At 39.9% G+C, this 21,357-nt stretch overlaps 1 protein-coding gene across 6 annotated transcripts in view; it reads right to left on the bottom strand.

Moving 5' to 3' along the window:
- LOC142366574 (AT-rich interactive domain-containing protein 1B-like) overlaps nt 1-21,357 on the bottom strand; it is a 171,635-nt gene that overhangs the window by 112,209 nt on the left and 38,069 nt on the right. For 5 of the 6 annotated variants that reach the window (XM_075448511.1, XM_075448508.1, XM_075448509.1 and 2 more), the window contains 2 exons: nt 15,432-15,590; nt 382-486 (listed from right to left, as the gene is read on the bottom strand). In XM_075448511.1, the coding sequence (XP_075304626.1) occupies nt 382-486; nt 15,432-15,590 (264 nt within the window). The remainder of the gene's footprint in view (nt 1-381; nt 487-15,431; nt 15,591-21,357) is intronic. The other variant, XM_075448510.1, reaches the window with a different exon arrangement.

Here is a 21,357-nt window from a genome sequence, read left to right as displayed (position 1 = left end):
TATGGTGCTTAGACCACGGCATGATACGTATGGCCTTCGGCATGGAAATCAGTCAAAACACAGGCATAAGCTCTGGAATGAGCAGTCAAATCCCATGAGATGTCAGACAAAGCAGAGGGTCGCAGGGTGAGCAGAGGAATCTGATTGGACAAAACAGCTTAAAGCTGAACACTGAACAGTCAGATGGAAATATGTTACATAGAGTGTTGGACGGTCTCATACTGTATTCGTTTGTGTATCTTTTGTGATTTTGTTACTCTTAGACACATAAAAAACATTTTAGCCAGTGATAATGACTGTTTCTATTCTGCATTGTGCTGAACAAATTAATCATTCGTCATGTTTTGTGCTTCTTAGTGGACACAAGCGATAATGACTCACCGGCAGACTGGAGGGGCGGTCATGGGAGACACCATCCTCGTTGTTGGTTTTCCCAGAATTCCCTGGAGCAGGACCTCTGATGCTATAGCTTTCTTGCTGGGTCTCCTAACAAGATAGTCACAGAAAGAAAAACATATGAGAGGGAGACACAAGCATGTTTGCAGTCATTTTTGTTTATATGTAGTTTGATTTGGGTTCAGATGGATGTTTGCTGGATGAAGACTCAAAACAAAACTATTAAAAAATAAATTAAATTTTGTTTATCTGTCATTTTTTTACACAAAAGTGGAACACAGCACCTTTCTTGCTTTGTATATATACATTATATTGCACATATCTAGGCAGTGACAGTGAAATATAATCATGTCCCAGCTTAATCAAGCTTAGATACCTAGAATGATCCAGCAACTTTGGTTTTTGGATTGTGGAAACATTTCTAGTCAGTTTTTTTGGTTGTCTTGTGATTCATAACTATAAATATCCTTCCTAGTTGCATGCTTTTGGCTCCCCTGGCATTCTTCAAATGTTCTCCTAACATCTATAATGTGGAAACCTTTGGGCAACATTTGCAGAAAATTCCCATATGACTGTATTAACATGTCCATTGTAATTTGGAAAAACTTATGACACTTTTACAGTTAGGTTCTCTTAAAAGTTAGGTGATTTTCATGTTGCCATCACAGTCAGGCTGCTTGTCCGATCTTTAAACCTGTCAACTTCTGTTCAACATTCTAGGAATATCCGCTTGATGTTACATGAAACACAAACAAAATACATCCAATTTCGAACTTTATGCAAAGAATGCAATGCAACTCTAAGAGAACGTTAGAGTTTTTAGTTCCCCTAAAGTTTAGGCCATGTTTTGCAACTGCATAACCTTGTGTGAATGCTCTTCCAATGTTAGGTTATGTCTCTCATCAATCTAACCTTGGGAGAACCACAGGCTAGCAGTGGTTGAACCGTCTATGGTTGCTGGGTATGATGGCTGATGAATAGTAAAAAGTGTTTGGGTTAACTTCAAAACAGTCATCTTCCAACATGCTGCGTCTATGGACAGGTGAAGTACAAAAATGTTATGCTTCAGTGCTGTAAAATACCATATATCAAAGACATATTTACTGAAACTCTCTTCTTTGGAAATGCAAATGTATGTATATTAAAAAAACAGGATGTTTGGGCTGAATTCATAAACATTAGTTTAAATATCTTCCACAATACAGGCTACTATGATAACAACAGTCTCACTATTGTGTTAAAATTAGGGAATGGATTGAACTGTTGAGTGTGTCTTTGGTTTACAGGGTGGTAATAGACTTCTGGATTCTCAGTTAGATCACGTTACCACACAAAGAAGCATGCTGCATGGGAAAAAAAAAAAAGAAAAAAGAAAAAAAAAACACAGACACACATTATTACAGTACATGCAGACTAAAAATCACCCAAACATGTACCCACCAATTCATTTCAACCAAATCCCGGCCTAACCACCCACTAATCCTCGAAACATAGACACTCACATACAAACCCACATCAAAACACACACTCAGTCCTATTGTTCAATCTAAGTCATTTTCTTTCCCTCTGTAATCACAAGCCTATCTAGTGTAAACCAATTTTCTCTCCATTGTCGGAGGTGTTGCCCTCTCCCTCTCCCTCCCTATGTATCTCTCCCTCCTTCCCTCTGCCTCCTCTTTTCATTCAGCACGAAGGTCGTTCCTCCATCATGTTAAGCGTCGGCAGCACAATAGCAACTTGTTAAAGAGCTCTGAGTGGAGGGATTAGTGATAACTGATCAGCGAGTCGCGGCGAGAGATCACACGCAAGTGCTTTCACACACGACCAGACACAACACGCATACACACCAAACCACACGTTTATGTGACACACACAAACACTGGGTGTCTTCAGGTTTTTACTTTTCAAAATCCATTTCTCCCCACAGTTTGATTTCTTATCCCTTGTGTGATTACACCGTAGTAGGTGGGCAATATTCCTGTCAGCTAGGTGATATCATTTTATAGCAGGAGATAATCCTTCACAGCAGGAGATGTATCATCTGAAAAATGATCTATTATTAACTGTGTAATCATTTGTGCATCCAGGGTACGAATGATGCAGGAATGATCAGTACCTCTGTAGACTTAGACTTAGTACATTTCTTCAGAATATGCACACATTTTTCAATCTGCTACAACACATAAAAGTAATGTAATTCATCCATCTATCATTGCAATGATGGTAATGTCCCCTTGAATTCAAACTTTATATTGGAGAGTTAACAATGAGAAAAATTTATTTTTTTCAAATATTCTATTTGGTATTTTAGAGCTTGTCATTTCCTGAAAAACAATATCGATGATTTATCCTGCATTAAGGAACAGACATAAATGTCCAATGAAATGCTGTCTTGTTTTTCAAACAGAGGGAATGCACATGATATCATGAGACAGGTGACTGTACAAAGGGTGATAGCCACTTTTAGCCACTGAGTGGGAATAAGACACCCGGCTTAATAATTGGACTCTTTGGCTGGAAAATACAAAAAAGACAGCTGATTGCGCAATAGACCGTATGAAAACATTCAGAAGGAAGTCGAGTTTTCTTTTAACAAAGTTCCAATAAGTTAAGAAAAGAGATCCAAATGGATTCCTGCCATTCACAGAGACAACTGGAATTCAGACCTGGAGACGTGAATTTGCAGTGAATAATTTGTGTCCAATATGTTAGATTTCTATCCATCCATCCATCCATGTTCTATACCCGCTTAATCCGTCGGTCGGGTCGCGGGGGCTGGAGCCTATCCCAGCGGTCATTGGGCGAGAGGCGGGGTACATCCTGGACAGGTCGCCAGTCCATCACAGGGCCACACAGAGACAAACAAGACAAACAACCACACACACGCTCAAACTCACTCCTAGGGACAATTTTTTAGAGACACCTAAAATTAACCTAACATGCATGTTTTTGGACCGTGGGAGGAAGCCGGAGTACCCAGAGAGAACCCACGCATACACAGGGAGAACATGCTAACTCCACACAGAAAGGCCCCAGCCGGGAGTTGAACCTGGAACCCTCTCACTGTGAGGAGACAGTGCCAACCATGTTGGATTTCTATGTAGAAAAATTATGACAAACCCAAGATCAGCTATATAACATCTCCCATTTATAGTAAATTTTTACATCTAAACTTTTCCCCAAATAAGTTCAAACCAAGCTTATTACTGACTTATTTTGATGGACAAATTATTCACCTCCTGCCTTTGCAATCCTGATCCCCAGGTTTACAGATCAAATGTTTTACCAAATGTTAATTTAAGGGGGTATAAGGAAAAACTGTGCTCATATATGACAGTGGCTCCTACACTATAATTTCTTTCATACAGTTCTCACGACAAAGATTTGAATAAAATAAAAGATGCTTCTACGAACCTGTCTGTCTACAACTGGAAAATCAATTTGGGACTTCACCTTCATTTCAGTGACAAATCCCTCTTTGAGGTGCGACCAGACATCAAGACTTTTAGATGCTTTCCGGCTTTGTTTTGTGAAAATTCACAGCTTAGAAATGAGGTACATGTAAACTTTCGGATACACAATATCTGAAGAGATGTTGATGTCTGATGACAACGATTAACTGATTAACTGTTTATGAAAAGGCCAAAATGTTTGTGCTATTTCTTATCTACTGTGTCTATGTGTTTGATAAGTGCTTTGAGTAATTGAATTGTACTGTTGCTGTTATAGTGCAGTGCAATGCATAGTTTATTCGTTTTAAGGTCTCTTATGTAAAAGAGAGCTAAAGCGCAGTTAGACTTCAGGAATGACACATTTTTCATTTATCATTATAAACAAGAGGATCAACAATGAAAACAGTCATTCAAATAAATCAAACATTGTCAAAAATCATGCCACAACAGCCACTTTATCCCAGTAACACTCAGATGAGGTTCAATCACAAGATCAAATATCATCCCACCGGTGGGAGGGTGCAGAGAAACACTTAAGAAGAGGACCGAAGCGTAGAACCGAGGGGGCTATTTTAAAAGAAAAGCTATGCTGGCTGAGCAAGCTATGCATCTGTGCAAAATGTCCCCCCATGGTTATGAAAAGGGAGGGGGGCTGGATGCACGAGAAACGTCAGACTTATATTACATAGATGGAAATGTTTCGTTTGAAGCAGAAACCCAGCTTAGACACAAATACACCTGCACAGGTAAGTGCAGGCCTGGGGAAGGTAGAGGTAGAAGGTGCGTGGAGGATTTTTGCTGGCTGGATGCACACGTGCACAGTTTCAGCTCACAAACAAAAATGCACAAACAGTGAACTGAGAACAGGAGAGGCTGTCGACCCAAGTGCAATATTTACACAGACACAAGTCTGTGTGTGTGTGCATGCTCTGGGGGACTTTGGTTTTAAGCGGGTTAAAGTTAGCTTCATACTGCTGTTTACACTCATGTTATTACATCATAACAGTCAACTGTTATATGAACAGAGGAGGTCAGAGGAGGTCAGGTAAGGAAGAGAGAAGATGAGATAGAAAAGAAGAAAAGCACAAGAAACAGAAGTAGGAAAGCTTTGCATAGGAGGAAAAAAAGGTGAAAAAGATGACTGATGAAAAAACTAAAACCAGTGAGAACCAAAGAACATCAGAAGCAAATAAAAGAGAGCTGCAAGTGCATCCTTTCATTTGACTTTTTTCCAGTCCATTGTCTCAAAATCCCATTTCCCAGCTAATTTAGAAGCCTCTAAAATACACTCCATTCCATACCTTAAGCCCAAGGCCATAGCTAATCCTGTCTTCACACACATGCGCACACACACAGACACGCTCATTCATCCACTGTGCTTTTGAAAAGACTTCATCTTGGCATAGTAGAAGCGAATGGAGGATATTGAAGGCAAGTGTTTGAAGTACATGTGGGAATGCAGGAATCAAACTGTGAGTTAAATGCTATTAGACAGCTGTGTGGAGAGGCAGTGTAATATTAGATTTGATTGAATAGATGACTGCTGAATGTGGTGTAATATATAGAGCCAGAGAGGCTTTATGCAGAAGTAAATCAATATTGCAGCACCACCTTAATCCCAGCCACTCAGGAGTGGGAGTCTGTCAGAGTGTGCAATGTTCAGAGAGCAGAAACATGTCGCTGTCCTACACAGACAGATGCTCTTCGTAGAAAACTTCAGCGTATGTGCTTTCAAACGTAACGTCCAGCTTTTAACTTAATTGTTGTCTATGTGCTCTGCAGTGTTTATGCCAACGGGGATATTTTCTTTCTCAGAAAAGTGTGAGAGCTAAATTGTTGTCCTTTAGCAGTCTAGGCTGTAGTGGTACCATAAATAGTAATCATGACAGATTCAATATTACACTTTCTTTTTTGTGGCTCACGCCTCATTTAAGAATATTGTACTGGGTCTTTTGGGTTGGTTGCCTTTCACACTTTCTGACTTTTCATTCAAACAGAGAGCCAGGTGAAGCACTGCTTCGCTTTGCTTGTTTGATTGCCTGTCTTGCAACAAAAAAAGCAGTGAAACCGTCATGACAGCAAGCTCGCATTTGATGCCGCTACTTGACACAAGGGAAAGAAAGCAGAAAAAAATCCAGAGATGTTAAGCTGATTTTGACTGGCATAAGTCTTGATCTCTCTTTTTATAACAATGTGTTACAGAGGTGGCTTGCTTAAACAGAATTTATTCTATATTTTCCGTTCCTAAAATGATTCGATTTTAATCCTTTGAGCACAGCCATTTCCAGCTCTTGGCACGCTGGCTTTTTTAAACTGTGTGCAGATGTCAGAGTTGTTGTCACAAATGTGCACTGCATTAAGTTCCCTACTTGATTTACATTTATGTTTGTATCGTGAGAATCAAATAAGTCTCCCATCAACTTCTTATCTTTGCTGTACTTCTTTTATTTTTGGTCTAATTAAGCATGTTAGAGAAAAGAATACTAATATACTAATTCTATATCATATTTACTTAAATTTCTGGCCCTGTCCCTCCCTCGGCATTCACTGTTTCTCTTCATTCTTCACACCACTGATACATCTTTTACTTAAGTTTCCTTTTCTTGTATCACCTTCTTTATCCACCTTCTCCTCTCTATCCCTTCCTCCACCCTGATTCTCTTCATCATTACCACCTTCATCCCTCACCCCTCATCCCTCCCTGTCCCCACCGCTCTTCTCATGACTACAAAATGAATTAGTCACACCCACCCACCCCCCCTTTTCCCCTGCACCTTGGCAGATGCACATCTCCACAAAATCTTATGCTAATGTCATTAATATTCATTAAAAATTAAGCTTAATTGCATGTCTTTAGAAGGGAGGCTTGTACTTGTGGAACACACACACGCACACTACCTAATTAAACATACCTCAGGAACGCCAGTGCATTTGGCCTCCACCTTGTGACAGTTCACATCAAAGACAGGAAGCTTTTGCTGTCTGTGTGAAAAGTACTGTCACATAACCCAACAGAATTAGATGTGCTGAGTAAATCTTTGGGACAAAACACAGTGTAAAAAGTGATGTAGTTTGTTACCACCAAGCCGTTTTTTGTGCAAATGCCCCACTTTGTGCCAGTAATTACAACTAAAAGATCTTTTTTTTTTTTTTTTTACTTTCATTCGGCTGAGCTGTTAACAAAGGAAAAAGCTGTTAAAAGAAAAAAAAAAACTGCTAAAAAGAAAAAAAATTAATTGACATATAAAAAGCCTCTACACATCAGGGAGGGGGATGGGGGAGGACATCCATATTCAACACCCCGCGTTCACACACACGTTTGTTCAGACGTGCAGAGAAGCACACATGCACACACCAATCAGGTCGACTGAATCGTAATTGATGCAACAATCAGAAGTGAGAGTGAACGACACCATATTCTGAAAAATGTGAAAACAAGTGTTTGGTTCTCATGTTCCTGCCTTTCATGTTTTCTTGACACTTGTATGTTTTGATTCATTTCAGAACAATTATAAAACATCGCAGTTACATTCTGATTATTGCAAATACTGCATGTTCTGAATGTATTTAAAAAGATTTTAAACATTAGCCACTGACACTCAATGTACACGACTAACATTCACTCCAGGCTGCAGCCTATTATCAACTGGGAAAGGTGACCATAAGAATGGACATACGAAGCTGTGTATGTGAAGACGCCTACATGTTCGTGTCTATAAAACAGCGAGCCGTGTCCGTATGTGTGTGTATCCAACCTATCTTAATAGGTCCATTTGTAGCAGGGCCTGTTCTAGAGCTGTGTCCTTCAGATTGGATTCTATCTCAGCAATCCACCTGACCTTTAGCACAAAGAGACTACAAGAGAGGACCAGAGCTCCGACACAGAACGCACACACACACGGAGTACTTGGGCGCACACACAGCCACAAGTAAGCGTTCATTCTTGCCCATATAAAGAGAAACACACAAACACATTTGCAGACAGGGAAATGGGAAATGAACACGCACAAGCCCACACACAGATAAGTATGTGTACAGGCCTTCCCTTAGGGATGATGTCAGATGGAGCTACCAGTGTTAGCTGCAGATGCCATTGCCAGCCCTTCATTTCTATTCGTCAACACAGGATAATCAAATAAGAGCCCGTATTTGTACCATCTTCTCTTCACACACTCTTTGCAAGTTCCTGTCACCACCACCCCCATCCGTCCATTCACTTCAATTGCTTTGGCACACCATTAAAGAGAACATCCACCCAAACTGATGCACACCCACATGACTTTTGCTAAAGCATGTAGGGAATGACAGCAATGTGTTGGCGAGCTTGACTTTGACTGTGACATTTTTGGGGTATTTTCTCTTTCTGTCTGTGAAGTCTGTATCCAGGAACAAATGTAGCGGCATTTCCTAACAAATGGCAGCTAAATGAGGCCCCTAGGGTGCTGCGCCGCTAACTACGGCCCCCTTTTTTTCTGAGCCATTATGATTGTCCTAACCGTTCCAAAAACACCTCTCTCGTTCTTGTTCATTTGCATTTGAATTGCAGCTCGGCTGTACAGAAACAAACATAAATCAAAAAAGAGAAAAAAGGGAGAAAGAAAACAGTGGCGGATTCTGGCCGAGCAATTAGCGAGTGTCAGTCAATGTGAAGGTAAAAAACACGCAAAATTAAAAACATTGTCTCAAACACATGCAGACACGCCATCACACACACAAAAACAAAAAAATTAGCAGGCATACTGTGTACAGTTCACATGTGATTTTTTTTCTTTTTCTATTTTTCAATTTCATCATTTAGTTTTTGCCTGAAAACTCATCAAGCTTAAGTGCTTGTCTGCAGTGGCCAATCAGAGTGCAGCAGGACCAGGGTTGCCTTGGCGATACGCAGGGACATTTAGAGGACTCCGATAAACTCTGCCATTTAAAAGGTTATGACAATTAACGCGGCTCTCCGCAAATTACCACTGCCAGACCTTTACCCACGAACGTCTCTCTCCCTCTTATCACCTCGCACCCAGCCTCTGCCTCCTCCTCACTATCTCGCCATATGCCCTCGGTTTCCACAGCCTCTCCTCCCTCACCCCCTCCCTCCCCCTGTCCACCCCCTTCCAGCCAGCAGCACTTTTATTATCCCGTTAATTAACAGACTTCTTCACTTAATATTCAAATGCTGACCAATTAATGACATTGAACTTTGGGTGCTCCACCCACACACCCACACACACCTGCGCCTCAACTCTCACCAAGTCCTATTGACTGTCCCCTCACACACACACTGTCCTTCCTGTCTCTCATTTCCTCCATTTCATCCCCTCAACCTCCTCGCCATCACCAAGGTGAGCTTCCATTTCCGTGTGATTGAAAGTGTGTGCGTGAGGAGGGACGGCCAGGGCGGCTGAGGCAGCAGAGCAAGTATACGACGAGGGGGTAATAAAGCCAGAAGGGCAGGCGCAGAAAGGCACCATGGCCTTTTAATTAACCTGGTGTGATTAAAAGCGGGGGTGGCAGAGGGTGAGGGAAAGGGCCTGCTGCTGCAGCCGGTTGGGGGCTGAGAGGTGACAGACAGGAAATAGGAAATAACACTGGAAGTAATGAACATTATAGAACCCAACTGATGGACCATCCTACAGTTTTTACTGAGCGTTTACCAGTGGTTGAGCTTGAAAAATAATAACAGTAATTTCACATTTTCGAGCATATAAAGAGTAGCATGAATGAAATCAGAAAATTAACAAAAGTCAGTTTACATCAAGGCAGATTTTCAATCTTAACTTTTGATTCACTGTCAATGAAAAGGCGTAACACGATTTAAAAAAAGAACATTTATAGATGTCTACGGTTTCTTAACAACCAGGCAAAGATCAGCTGAGGAAGATCACACGATAAAAGTTAAATCTCCCAAACAGTCCTTGTAGCATGGGGAAGTGTTTTGTCAAACTGATTTCCATCACGCGAGACAATTCATGTGTGTAGAAACTTATTGCATCAGTATTTTATATTCACATACAGAATCTCCTATCTGCTACTATTTCGGAGACGTGTCCTTCGCAAAGCGTTGCGGCAAAAGATTAAACTGACTGAAAACTTACATGTTATTTAAAGCTTGATCTGAGCAGCCATTTTTTTTTCTTCTTGTCAGCTACGTATATCCTGTTGGAAGTGTGTATGTTGTGTTTAAGAGTATCGCTGAGCAGCATCTAAGCTCAGTGAATAAGCTTCCATCCATGCAGGTCCCTGTAAAGTGAGCGTGTCTCCTCCAATCAGCTGAGAGTTCATCTATGCCAAAGCACCAGTCCCCCGAGCCTACTCTCAGACAGGAAGAGGAAATAGTAAAAGTCAATAGAGCAATTGGGATCAGTTTCACACAGGAGAGTGTATAGGTAGTTTAGTATGGGGAGTGAATCTCTCAAGGATTGACTTACTTTTTTAAAGACTAGTAGTCAATTTCTGACAACTCTAACACTCACCCAAATACAGTTCAGGGTATATCCAACATACAGTCGAATTAATACTACAACAAGGCACAGCTATATCCTGTTAAATGTTATTACTCTGTAAACATCAATTAAGCACACTGTTTCTCAGTGAAAATGAAATGGTGTGTGATCCACAGAAAATCTGATCAAAGCCAGAACCGTGTTCTCATATTATTATGAGTTTAAGTTTGGCAGTAGGCCAATGTTGCATTTCACCTCCTTTCTCTCTCCAACATCTATCCTGTCACACTCACACCACCCTGTAAAGCAAACATGCCATAAAACATTATCTCCAAATTCTTTAAATTATAGCGCTCTCATTTCCACTTTTATGAGGTAGAATGTATTAAACAGTAACACAATATAATGCACTTCATCTGCTCGAGTGAGATGTGGCAATTTAAAGAGAGAGAGGACATTTTTGTTCTCATTTTAAGTGATTTGGATCACACCAAAAGGGTCAAAATATTTACAGGGTCTGAGAAAAGAGTTATGTTATTTTTTTTCCACAGGATAAATAGTTTTAATTACATTTTTAACTACGACGATCATCAACAGCCAGTTATTTGAATGTAACAACATGGCAGACTGTTTCTCAATCATCAGTTTAAAAATATCTAGTTCTCTCAAACACAAGGAATTTAAATCCCACCAGCAAACCACCCACATATTTTAATAGCTTCTTCTCAGACGTGATGCTATATATATTTTTATTTTCACCATGAGCCTTGATGTCTAAGAAATGTCTATTTAGCTTGCTTTGCTCCATGCAATCAGATGAGGTCACGGCAGTGCAATAGTCTCGAAGAAAGGCAGCATTTTCACTGCAATTTGTTACAAAACCAGCTAATAGCGTTCGGTTGGAGAGCAAATTCTGTGTCAAAGGCAGCTGGATTGGTTCCATCAACAGGAGGATGTCCTCTGGCTAGGGTTAATGGGAGTGGAGTAGGAGAGAAGGAACTGCTGAGAGTGCCGGAAGAGCAAAATAAAGAACTTTTCAGCTTGGATATCTCAGAGTAATGCAGGGTCAAAAAACAGGGGGCAAAACCCCAACGACATCCTAATCTGACTTACGTTTGGAATTGTGTGTATGTGTGCATGTAATCCATTCTTTGTGGCTCACATCATGTCTCATTTTAGCCTAGAATCACAGACAAAGGTCACTGTTTGACCTTTTCACAGCTCGGAATTGCTGCAGCACACTCGCCTGATTATTGTACACACAGACACAAGCGAACACACATACAAAAACTGATAGAGAGGAACACACTCGCTTAGAACAGAAAAATGAAAGTAATACAGCATGGAGGCTCAAAGCATACCAAAATCTTTTTCTAATCTTGGCCAGCTGCACTGTGTACGTTCAATTTCAAAACATGTTTACATCTTGGATCCAAAATCAAAGACAGGGGACGGGTTTCTTTGTTATCTAAACTCATTCTGATATTTTCTTGTGCTTATTTCCGTCACTAAATTCCTCTCACACTCAATCAATGAACAATTAACTTTGTCTTAATGCCACCGCACAGGCTTGTTTTTGTCATGTGTAAAATGTCATGGTTTTTAATGATCAATAATATATATTTTCAGTAATTACTTCTGAATTAATGTGGGAGCCTGAACCTGGACTTTACACACAAAACGGAACTGGTATTGATGAATGAAAAGCACATGAACCCCACCTCTGTCTCAAAGAATCTGTACTGATAGGAATTATATATTTCAGCATTTGAGGTCTGTAATGTTTCATATGAATTTGACTGCTAGTTGGTCAGTTGGTCCTTTAGCTGGACTCGTTCATTTCCTGTTAGAGCTCATTTCCTACAATAAGCTTGATTATTAAAATGTAATGCAAATGTGAAAGTATAGGAGACAGGAAATAATTACCTATTGAAAGAGTCTACAATGTGACATATAAACAGCAGGAGGAGTCTGCATATTGCCTGCTGTGTTGGTGAGGTATAAAATGTCATATAGCTATAACACATTTCTTGATTATAGGTAAAGACAGCAGGACGCAACATTGACGCAGAGGCTGCTGAAGGCGTTGGGGCTTTTATGTGGCTTTAACAATTGAGCAGGTTGGTTGAAACATTTTACCTTAAAGAAGTGTGTATGCATTACAGAGAGAAATAGTGGAAAACTAGCTCCCCGGTCACCACAGAGGTTGGCATAGCAACCAATCTGGAACCTATCAGCTCAGGTGAAACAAGTATTTGGCCAATCAGAGTGCTCGGGAATGACTACCTGGTTTATAAATGTCAGCATGGGTCAATTGCTGCCACATCATCAGCGATGATGACAACACACCATTACTGTCACAAAATGTCAATGTGGCCATGGATCTCAGCCTCTCCTTGTTAGAGTGAATAATGTTTGCTCAGTAGGCTGCACAGTCTGTGTGTGTGAGCATGATAAAGTGAGGAAACAAGAGGAAGGGCTTTTTCAGAGAGAGAAAAAAGCCACTTTGGCTGAAACAGCATGGAAATTGCTATGCTAAGACTGACCATCTTTCTTTTTTTTTTTTGACAACCTGATTTTGTGCTTACGGCAGTTTTTTGCTTGGCTATATGTCTGAGAGTGCTAAACATTTAGGTTTGTCTAATAGATAGTTTAACTAAATCTCAGTAAATCACAGTAGAGCTACCGTGGTAGAGGTGACTCAACCATTGCCAAATGGAGTCAGCTTTTGCAGATTTTAAATTAAGGATATTTGATATTTGAAAATATTATTTTAAATGCTACCCATACTGCATAGATCTGCTAGGAAAATAAAAGATTGCAAAATGGACCTTTACAGAGGCAAAGTAGCACATCTCACATAGAATATCTTAATTTGTGTTGTGGTTTTCTTATTGCATTAGGGTTAGGGTTCTGTCCACGCCAGTCCTGGACTTAAGATTTGTCTATATAAATATAAATATGTCAACCCTCAAGGGCTGGCTGCTCTTTATCAGGATTATATTTTAAAAGCAAAAATACAAGTAAGGTCCTTCTTTCAATTGGATATCTTAAAATATCAAATAGTTTAAAGGACCCCTGGGTTTGTTTCTTTGTATTTTCTGACTTTTTTGCAGTGTTAAAATTATGCATTATCAACTTAAAAGTCATCCAAATCTAAAAAAAAGGAGATAAATACATGTTTTCTTTTTCACAACACAAGGAACGAGTGATCCACCAATACCTCTAACAGCACTTTGTTTTTCACTCAGAGATGTCTCCAAGAAAATGTGTGGGTTTCTTTTTTTGTGTAATTTCCTCATCCACTGTCCATTTCAGTGGAAAGTGGTAATGTGCTACAGTATTATTTGCCAACCACAATACCAATCTTGATGAAGAATTCACTCCACGCTTTTTTTAATCAGTGAGTTTAACCAAAGATATCTCATGCAAGCCAAGCACACTTCTAACACCAACAGTGTGAGTCCTTGCAATATGCAATAGACTACGGTCAGCACTTCTCTGTATAAAAACAACATGTTAACAGATTGTAAATTAAACATGGTTCTCCAGTGGTGTTTATTTACAGTAGACACTCTCGCAGCTGATAACTCTTTACTGTTGTAACCAAATCTGCAGCAGCAAGGAGGGTCAGAGACTTAACTTCCAACAGCAGATTTCCACTTGTACAACATTTAGACAGCAGTTATATGGAACCTGGGCCCATCTAATCCCCTCTGTTGAGATGCATTTCTGAGCTGCAGCCAGGTTGTGCTTTGCATGCCTCCAGCCTCGAATCAGTCAAACTGGCTTCCCGAAACAACTATCACCCCAATTACCCTCAAGACCACCTTTTGAAACAGAAAGTCTTCTTCGTTAATATTAGTAAATAAATTATTTTATTTGTGCACACATCTCCACTGATTTCGATATGAAACAAATTTCTGATCAATCTGCCATCAATGGTGATTAAAAAAGCAGCCCTAGTTACTATTAACGCTTTACATAATCTTGCGTATTCAAATCAATGTCAAATTTAAATTAAATGTAAATGGTCATTTCCAGTAATTGCTGTGGAGTATAGAAGGAACAGAAATATGAGCTTGCACGCAACTTTAAATTCCTTTCAATTGCTACAGTAAGTCAAAAGCTATACTTAAGTTCAGGATAGATTTACTGTAAGCAGTTTTACGTTGCTACTTTACTCCACTGCCTTACGCTGCAGTACATTTGTTTATACAATACCGATCAACTTAAAAAAAACTTTACTAGCCATGATACTGATCTTGCATGCAGGCCTACAGGAACCCCTACTCTCCTCATCTGACCAGTTCTGTTTATATTTATCCCAGCTTTTGCTTTCCGCCATGTTCTATCTGATCTATCCTTTCCTGTTCAGTTTTGTTGCAATCCCCCGTCTGGTCCTGTTCTGTCTCTTGTTCCGTTTTGTTCTGCTCAGTAATGATCCAGCACAGGGCTATGAGCCAGAGTCACTCTATGCAGGCGGATAGATCCCTCTGGCTGCAGAGTGGATGGAAAACATATGGGCAACCTTCACTCAACGAAGAAAAAAAAGAAAAAAAAAACGCTTGAATCCCAGCTTTCTCATGGAAAGCTTTTACAGAACAGCTCGCTGAAACTTGGCAGGACACGTCTCAATCCATATCTGCAGTCCAGACCCTTTGTTGTTCAGAGAATTTTAGCAAAATAAATTTTCATTATGTATGTGGATTATGACTGGCCCATCTGTGATAATGTACTGCAGTGAAATTTATTGTTTCGTTAGAGTGTACAGTCTTTTTGGTTACCTTGTTTTAACCCTGTCAGGACCAGTGGTCCACATAGGCATCGAAGCCTGGTCCTAATAATCCAAAACATGATTTCTGAGGTCCTGGTTAGGGTCAGGTGTAAAATGTGTATTGGTTAAGTTTAGGTTTTGACATGTAGTTGCATTTAGACGTAGGCTGTCCACATGAATAGAAGTAATGTCATATCAGGAGTGAAGGAGTAATGCCAATTGACTTGGCATACTGGATAGTCCCACACAGACATCTAACTGGTGTACTCATTATCATTTACTGAGTTTATGGTAAACATTTTGTCCAGTTTCCCTCACAGGAAACAGCAGCATATACTGTATCCTGGTCTGGTCTGTGTGTGCCAATACCTGTTGTGGTGGTGGTCGAGGCTGCAGGTAGGGACTCTGGTTTGGGCCTGGAGGGGTCTGCTGAGGGGGGCTGAAGTACGGAGGAGTTCCCTGCTGTCCCCCCTGCTGCTGCTGCTGACTGTAGCCCCCCATTGCCTGCTGGCCATACGGCGCCACCTGCTGAAGCAATCAATAGCACAATGATTAGTTGGGAGGTACAGTATTAAGGTCATTGTTGTAAGAGTTTCACTTTCAATTAAAAGCAATGCAGAGAGTATGGCAGGTTCAATAAGTACGACATTATGTGGCATGTGATACAATGCAATAATTGCTAGATGATTGATCTTGGTGTGAGAATGAAAGCAAAAGCATCTCACTCAGAAATGATCCCAGAAACATTTTCGAACTTGTAAGATTGTCCCTCAGCTAGAGGTTCTTAATTTAGCTGAGAGCAGGTCGCCATCCGTCCCCCAGCAGTTCTCTGCTTAATGAACTCACATTGCAGAATATGCTGAACTTTATGTCCTTTTACTTGCCAAATGCAACCTCCTCTCTACATTATCTTTGTCTAGGTCAGCTCACAGATGGGACGAGGTGTGCTGGATATTATTGCAGACCAGTCCCTGGCTGTAACCTTAATGAGGGACACATGGATGAGCTGAAGCATTCCAAGGCAGTGCACTTAAAAAACTAACTCATGAGGACCAAGTCATGCCAAGTGGCAATGCTGCATTACAAAGTGGTAATAAGAGAGAATGCAAAGAGGGAGTGTGTGTAACAAGCTGGCACAAATACAAATGTAGTCTTAATCCCTGCTTGTCATTTGTTATGACTACAGACAGCGCCAGGTGCTCCTCACTGCCTGTGAGGATTTCCTATGGATGCTGGGGTTTTCTTCCTCACCCAGAAACTGCTACACACATACACACATACACACTCACACAAAAGCAAAGTACAGATTATTAAACAACATTTACGACCTTTGGTGAGGCAATACAACAACACATTTCTTTTTTTCTCTCCCTCCCCATCATGTCATGTCGCTTTTTTATTCAGTGAAAGTGCTGCCACAAACTCATGAAACGTACATACAGGCTGTAATTTGGGGCGTTTGTCAAGCTTGTGGGCCACTTCCAGCTTTTGACCGGGGTCCTAAACTTTATATATACCCCCTTAAATCTTCCTTGGCAAAGTAAAAATCTCAAACTCAGTGTGATTTATATCTGAAATGATAGTGTTATGAGGGCCTCTGACTTGATATAACTACCGCACAACAGCCTTGTCAGTTAAGAGTGCACAGCCAGAGCTGAAGCTTTACTGTGACAGTTATGAGACAAAACACCCACACATAAAAGGCATGATGAAACTCATGGCTGGTGTGGAATACAGTGAAATCTGATCTGGTTGCAGAGTACCAGTGGAGATTGATACGTTTCAAACAGTTTTGAAGAGTACCTTCCTTTGAGTGGGTGGTAAGAAAAGAAATATTCTCTCTAAACTGGCAGAAGCTTTTTGACTCTGAATAGAGATGATTGGACAGAGTTGAATACTTTTTACTTCAATGGAAATTTGATTAGAAAGGACAGGTTTGTGTGTGAGTCTGTGTGTGTTGTGCTTTGAGTAAGAGAGTGTGTCATTAGGCCGATGAGACGGACAGTCAGGGTGAGATCAGTCTAGCTGGCAGAGAGGTTAATAGGATGGCCTTGCTCATGCCAACAGCACTACTGGATTCATTACAACCAGCCAAACGTGCGCGCACACACACACACCCACACAGTTACCAACATAGTATTTGATTCTATAAAACACTTAAATGAATGCAAGTTGTCTCTGTGAAAGGATTTACTGAAGTAAGAAAGAGAATCTAATGCTAATTCTCTATCTCTTACACACACACACACACACCATAAGATGTTAATCAAATCCACTCCGATAAAACTGCAGCAACACAATCCAGAGATCAGTGATGACAGTCTGGTGTAACACACTGGGTCTCAACTGGAACACCACTGTTCTGGGATTGATGCGGATTAGGTCGCCATGGAGATTGAGACCTGACAACCGTGGGTGGGTTTTGTCAAGTATTTGTCTGGGTCCTCAGACAAATACATGAACAGACAGACAGATGGAAATGGGAGAGTTGTAACATATAGACAGATGAATAGATTGGCACAAGCAGAGACACAGAAAAAAAAATAATAATTACACATGCTCACATAAAAGGTTAAATAAAATCTTTGTGTCATATTTAGCATAAAAAAATCGAATTGATACATCATAAACTAGACTTTGTTGACTTTAGAAATGCCAGTTTGAGTTGCTGAGATGTTATATATAGAAAATACACCTGGGACACGGATAGCAAACAGGCTCGAATGAGAAGGTTTGAACGCACCAAAGTCACAGCTGTTGGCTCCCTTTACTCTTTAAGTAAAAAAAAGACGGTATGGGTAAAATTGTGCGCCAAGCTAATTGTATCCTGGAGTTTGCATAATTCAATAACTCATTCAATTTGGGGCCACTGAGGTGCAAATCCACCAGATGCATATTAGACCGATTACCACAGACCTCTACCACGTTTCATTTTAGTATGTCATAGCATAAAAAGCACACATGTCATTAGTAGCAGTAATAGTGGCTGCATACATTTACTGTTCCTGGGGGGTTTATTGTGCATGTTGGCTCAGTGGCATACCTTACTGGTACCCTTAAATGGAACAAAGCCAATATTAATGTAATCAGTACTGTAACACCTTCTCCTGCTGTGACAGGTCAAAATGTCCGGCGTGGAAAAAGGTCTATTTGAAATGCTGAACAAGTTGGTGTTAATGATTTCTTTTCTAGCAATGAGCAATGAGGAACAATGGTTGATTTTGTCTAAGGATGTCACAATATACTGGTATAGACAGAGTGAAATAATATTATTGTGTTGTTATCAATAGACTAATGATAAATATCACTAGACTTATCTAGACTTATCTAGACTGTTGCTTGTTTTTGAATTCATTTAAATTATTTTATTTGTTTCTCTTTATATTCTTTTATGTATTTGAATGCTTCTTCCACTCCCTGCTGCAATGCTTTTATTTTATGTAAAGCACTTTGAATTGTTTGTACATGAAATGTGCTATACAAATAAATTTGATTTGATTTGATTTTGATATTTGATCTCAGCCAATAAAATCAAAATGTCTTTGTATTTTTCTTAGTGAAATTCAATAACTGAAAAAAAGAGCCAAAAAATGTAAAAAATAGAGATTAACAAGTTGATAGTAACATATTTTTTCAAGTTTTCTACTGATACTATGATAATATAATATTATGAATGCTTTTTTTGTGACAATAACCGTGTTGTGAAGATCAATATCGTGATAGCTCTAATTTAGTCAGTTCTAAACTATTCTGTGACAAGAAGATATAGTTGATAATGTTTTTCTAAACCATCTGCATGTTGACTGGTCTGGCTCTCATCACATTTGGATTCCTCCTGATAATACACTGTATGATGTTCACAATATATGTGAAGGTGATAAAACCAATGAACACACAAGAAGAAGTTAATCCTTTTCAGCTTTTTCATCCACATGGGACGATGAACACAAGACAGTGAATAAAGTGCATTTACTTTAAATTTTCAGAATACATAATCCATCATCCTCTTATACAACAACAAACAAAGGCAAAACCACTGAAGCTATTTGAAGGGGAACAAGCACTGGGTTATACATGAGGAAAAAGTGGTCATCCCCTTAATTTACTGGTCACCCATTAACTATAGTACTGTAATACTATTATGTCACTGAGCCCTTGTTTATAATGGTCAGTGTGGTTATTTTAAATGTAGAGCTCTCGGATCTAGATGCTTTTCAAAGTACAACAACTAATTTCAGTAGATAAACTGTAAGATAAACTGGAGCATCTGCACCGCGTCTGTTTTGACTGTTTTCAAGAGGAGTGAGTGACAAATATGCAAGCTGGGAAATTAAGTGAGCTAGACAAATGTAAAACGAGAAACAAATAACATCAGCCAGTGATTCAGTCAAATAAGCACAGAGACAGCGGGCAGACTGGAGGTCTAACAAGTAGCAACTTGTCAAAGTGGTTTTGGGAGAGAAGAAAGAGTTATTCAAATGCAGCTTCTGTTTGATCGCTGGGGCAGACTGCATGAATGTACTGTACCTGCTGTGTACACACCAACTCAATGAAACCTGATGCTCTTTGACTGAGAATATGCTCAGTGATAAACAGACTTGCTGTGCTGCAGGTTACATCAATAAAACTAACTGCTGGAAGGAGAAAATAAGACCATTTTCTGCCTTTTTCTTTCAGTCAGGTGTGTGGAGGCAGACTAAATAACAGCATGATTTATCCAGAGTGTCTTGGCAGGCGCACAGTGTCAAATAAATGTCTGTAATGAAATGACAACAGATGTGAAGTGCTGTAGGGAGAAATGACGCAGAATAGACATCCTGTGAAGCAAATAATTCACCATAAACTGCAGAAACAGTGTGATGAAAACAAAAGCCTTGGTGGCATATTAAGATACAACGACACAAACACAAACATCGAGAATAACTCAATCAAAAATCTATCAAAACAAGAGTCGTATGAAAAGGCAAGCAATGACTTCCTGCTCAGCAAACGCTGGAAATAAATAGCCAGGCTATAGCTTCATTCAAGGTGGTGGTGAATGTGTGGGTGCGTGCACATGTGTGAGTGCCTTAAATCAGCCGTTTAAAAACCTTGCACGGAACAAGGCACTGCTTGTAATTCAATTGGGCCAATGAGCAATAGACAGGAATCTTCATAATTCTGTCAAAGTACCGATACGCCTGGCTGATGACCGGGACCAGAGGGTGCCCAGTTTTGAGTGACAGATGGGTTCAGCCAACCGAAGCGCTAAGCAGTGCCACCACCCCGACCCCTTAAACGCACTCACATGCACACACTGACAGGCCTGACTGACGCACACATCAGTATTCACGTGCTGCTGTGTAAAGTTGGTCCCAGTAAATAGTTGCAGCTTTAAAAAAGAAAACAGTTATGAGAAATAGGAAGTCTGCTGAACTAAGAAAGACTGAAAACAGAAGACAAATAACATAAAACAACATGATGGAGCAGTAAGGAAGATGTTGAGAGAGACAGATGGAGAGATAAGCAGAAGGGAGATAGAGGACGGGTGTCACTCACTGAGCTACTTAAAGGGGAAGATAAAGTGATGTTTCACATGATAAAGACAGAGAGACAGATAAAGACAATGATGCAGACAGAGAGATATGTGGAAAGTAAAGGGGAAAACAGACAAGTGCAAACGAAAAGGATAGAGAGGAGGATGAACTTAAGAGGATGGATAGGGATGCTGTAAAATGGCAAGGACGGCAACAATTGATTTTTCTCTCACACAAGAAAGAAACATGTGTAAATAAAGAAACATGAGGAAAGCAGGAATCATGAGGCGGAGACAGACAGGTAGATAGTATGCTACTCCTCAGAATCAGCAAATGATTGATCAAGTACCATTAGAGGACCAGGACAGCAAAATTACTGGCAGCTGGAAGTGATACATTTTAGCAATGTCTCTAACTACATATAAATGCTTAAGTACTGGCATGCAATGTGCTGTTTTAGGCTAGAAAAGTTACACAATTTGAACAATTTGTATGAATACTAGAAACACTTTTTCAGTATGCTACTGATCCACGGCTGAAACTGTCAATAAGCTGGGTGATGAGGCAGCTCATAGAAGATAATATGTAAATGAAAATACAAAAAAAATCAGTTCACCTTATTAAAATATATTCAACATTATGCATTAGTTCTGCTGGTATAGAATGCAACAGCAAAAATGTGGAGTAAATAAATCAGAAAATAGTTATAATCACAGTGTACACTATACCATGTCATTAGTATGTTGTACGGATGTGTGGCACAGTTTTATAACATATCA

This window comes from Odontesthes bonariensis, chromosome 17, assembly GCF_027942865.1.
Source record: "Odontesthes bonariensis isolate fOdoBon6 chromosome 17, fOdoBon6.hap1, whole genome shotgun sequence".
NCBI classification, from domain to species: Eukaryota; Metazoa; Chordata; class Actinopteri; order Atheriniformes; family Atherinopsidae; genus Odontesthes; species Odontesthes bonariensis.
The sequence above is the reverse complement of the archived record's forward strand: the minus strand, read 5'-3'. Positions and strand labels throughout refer to the sequence as shown.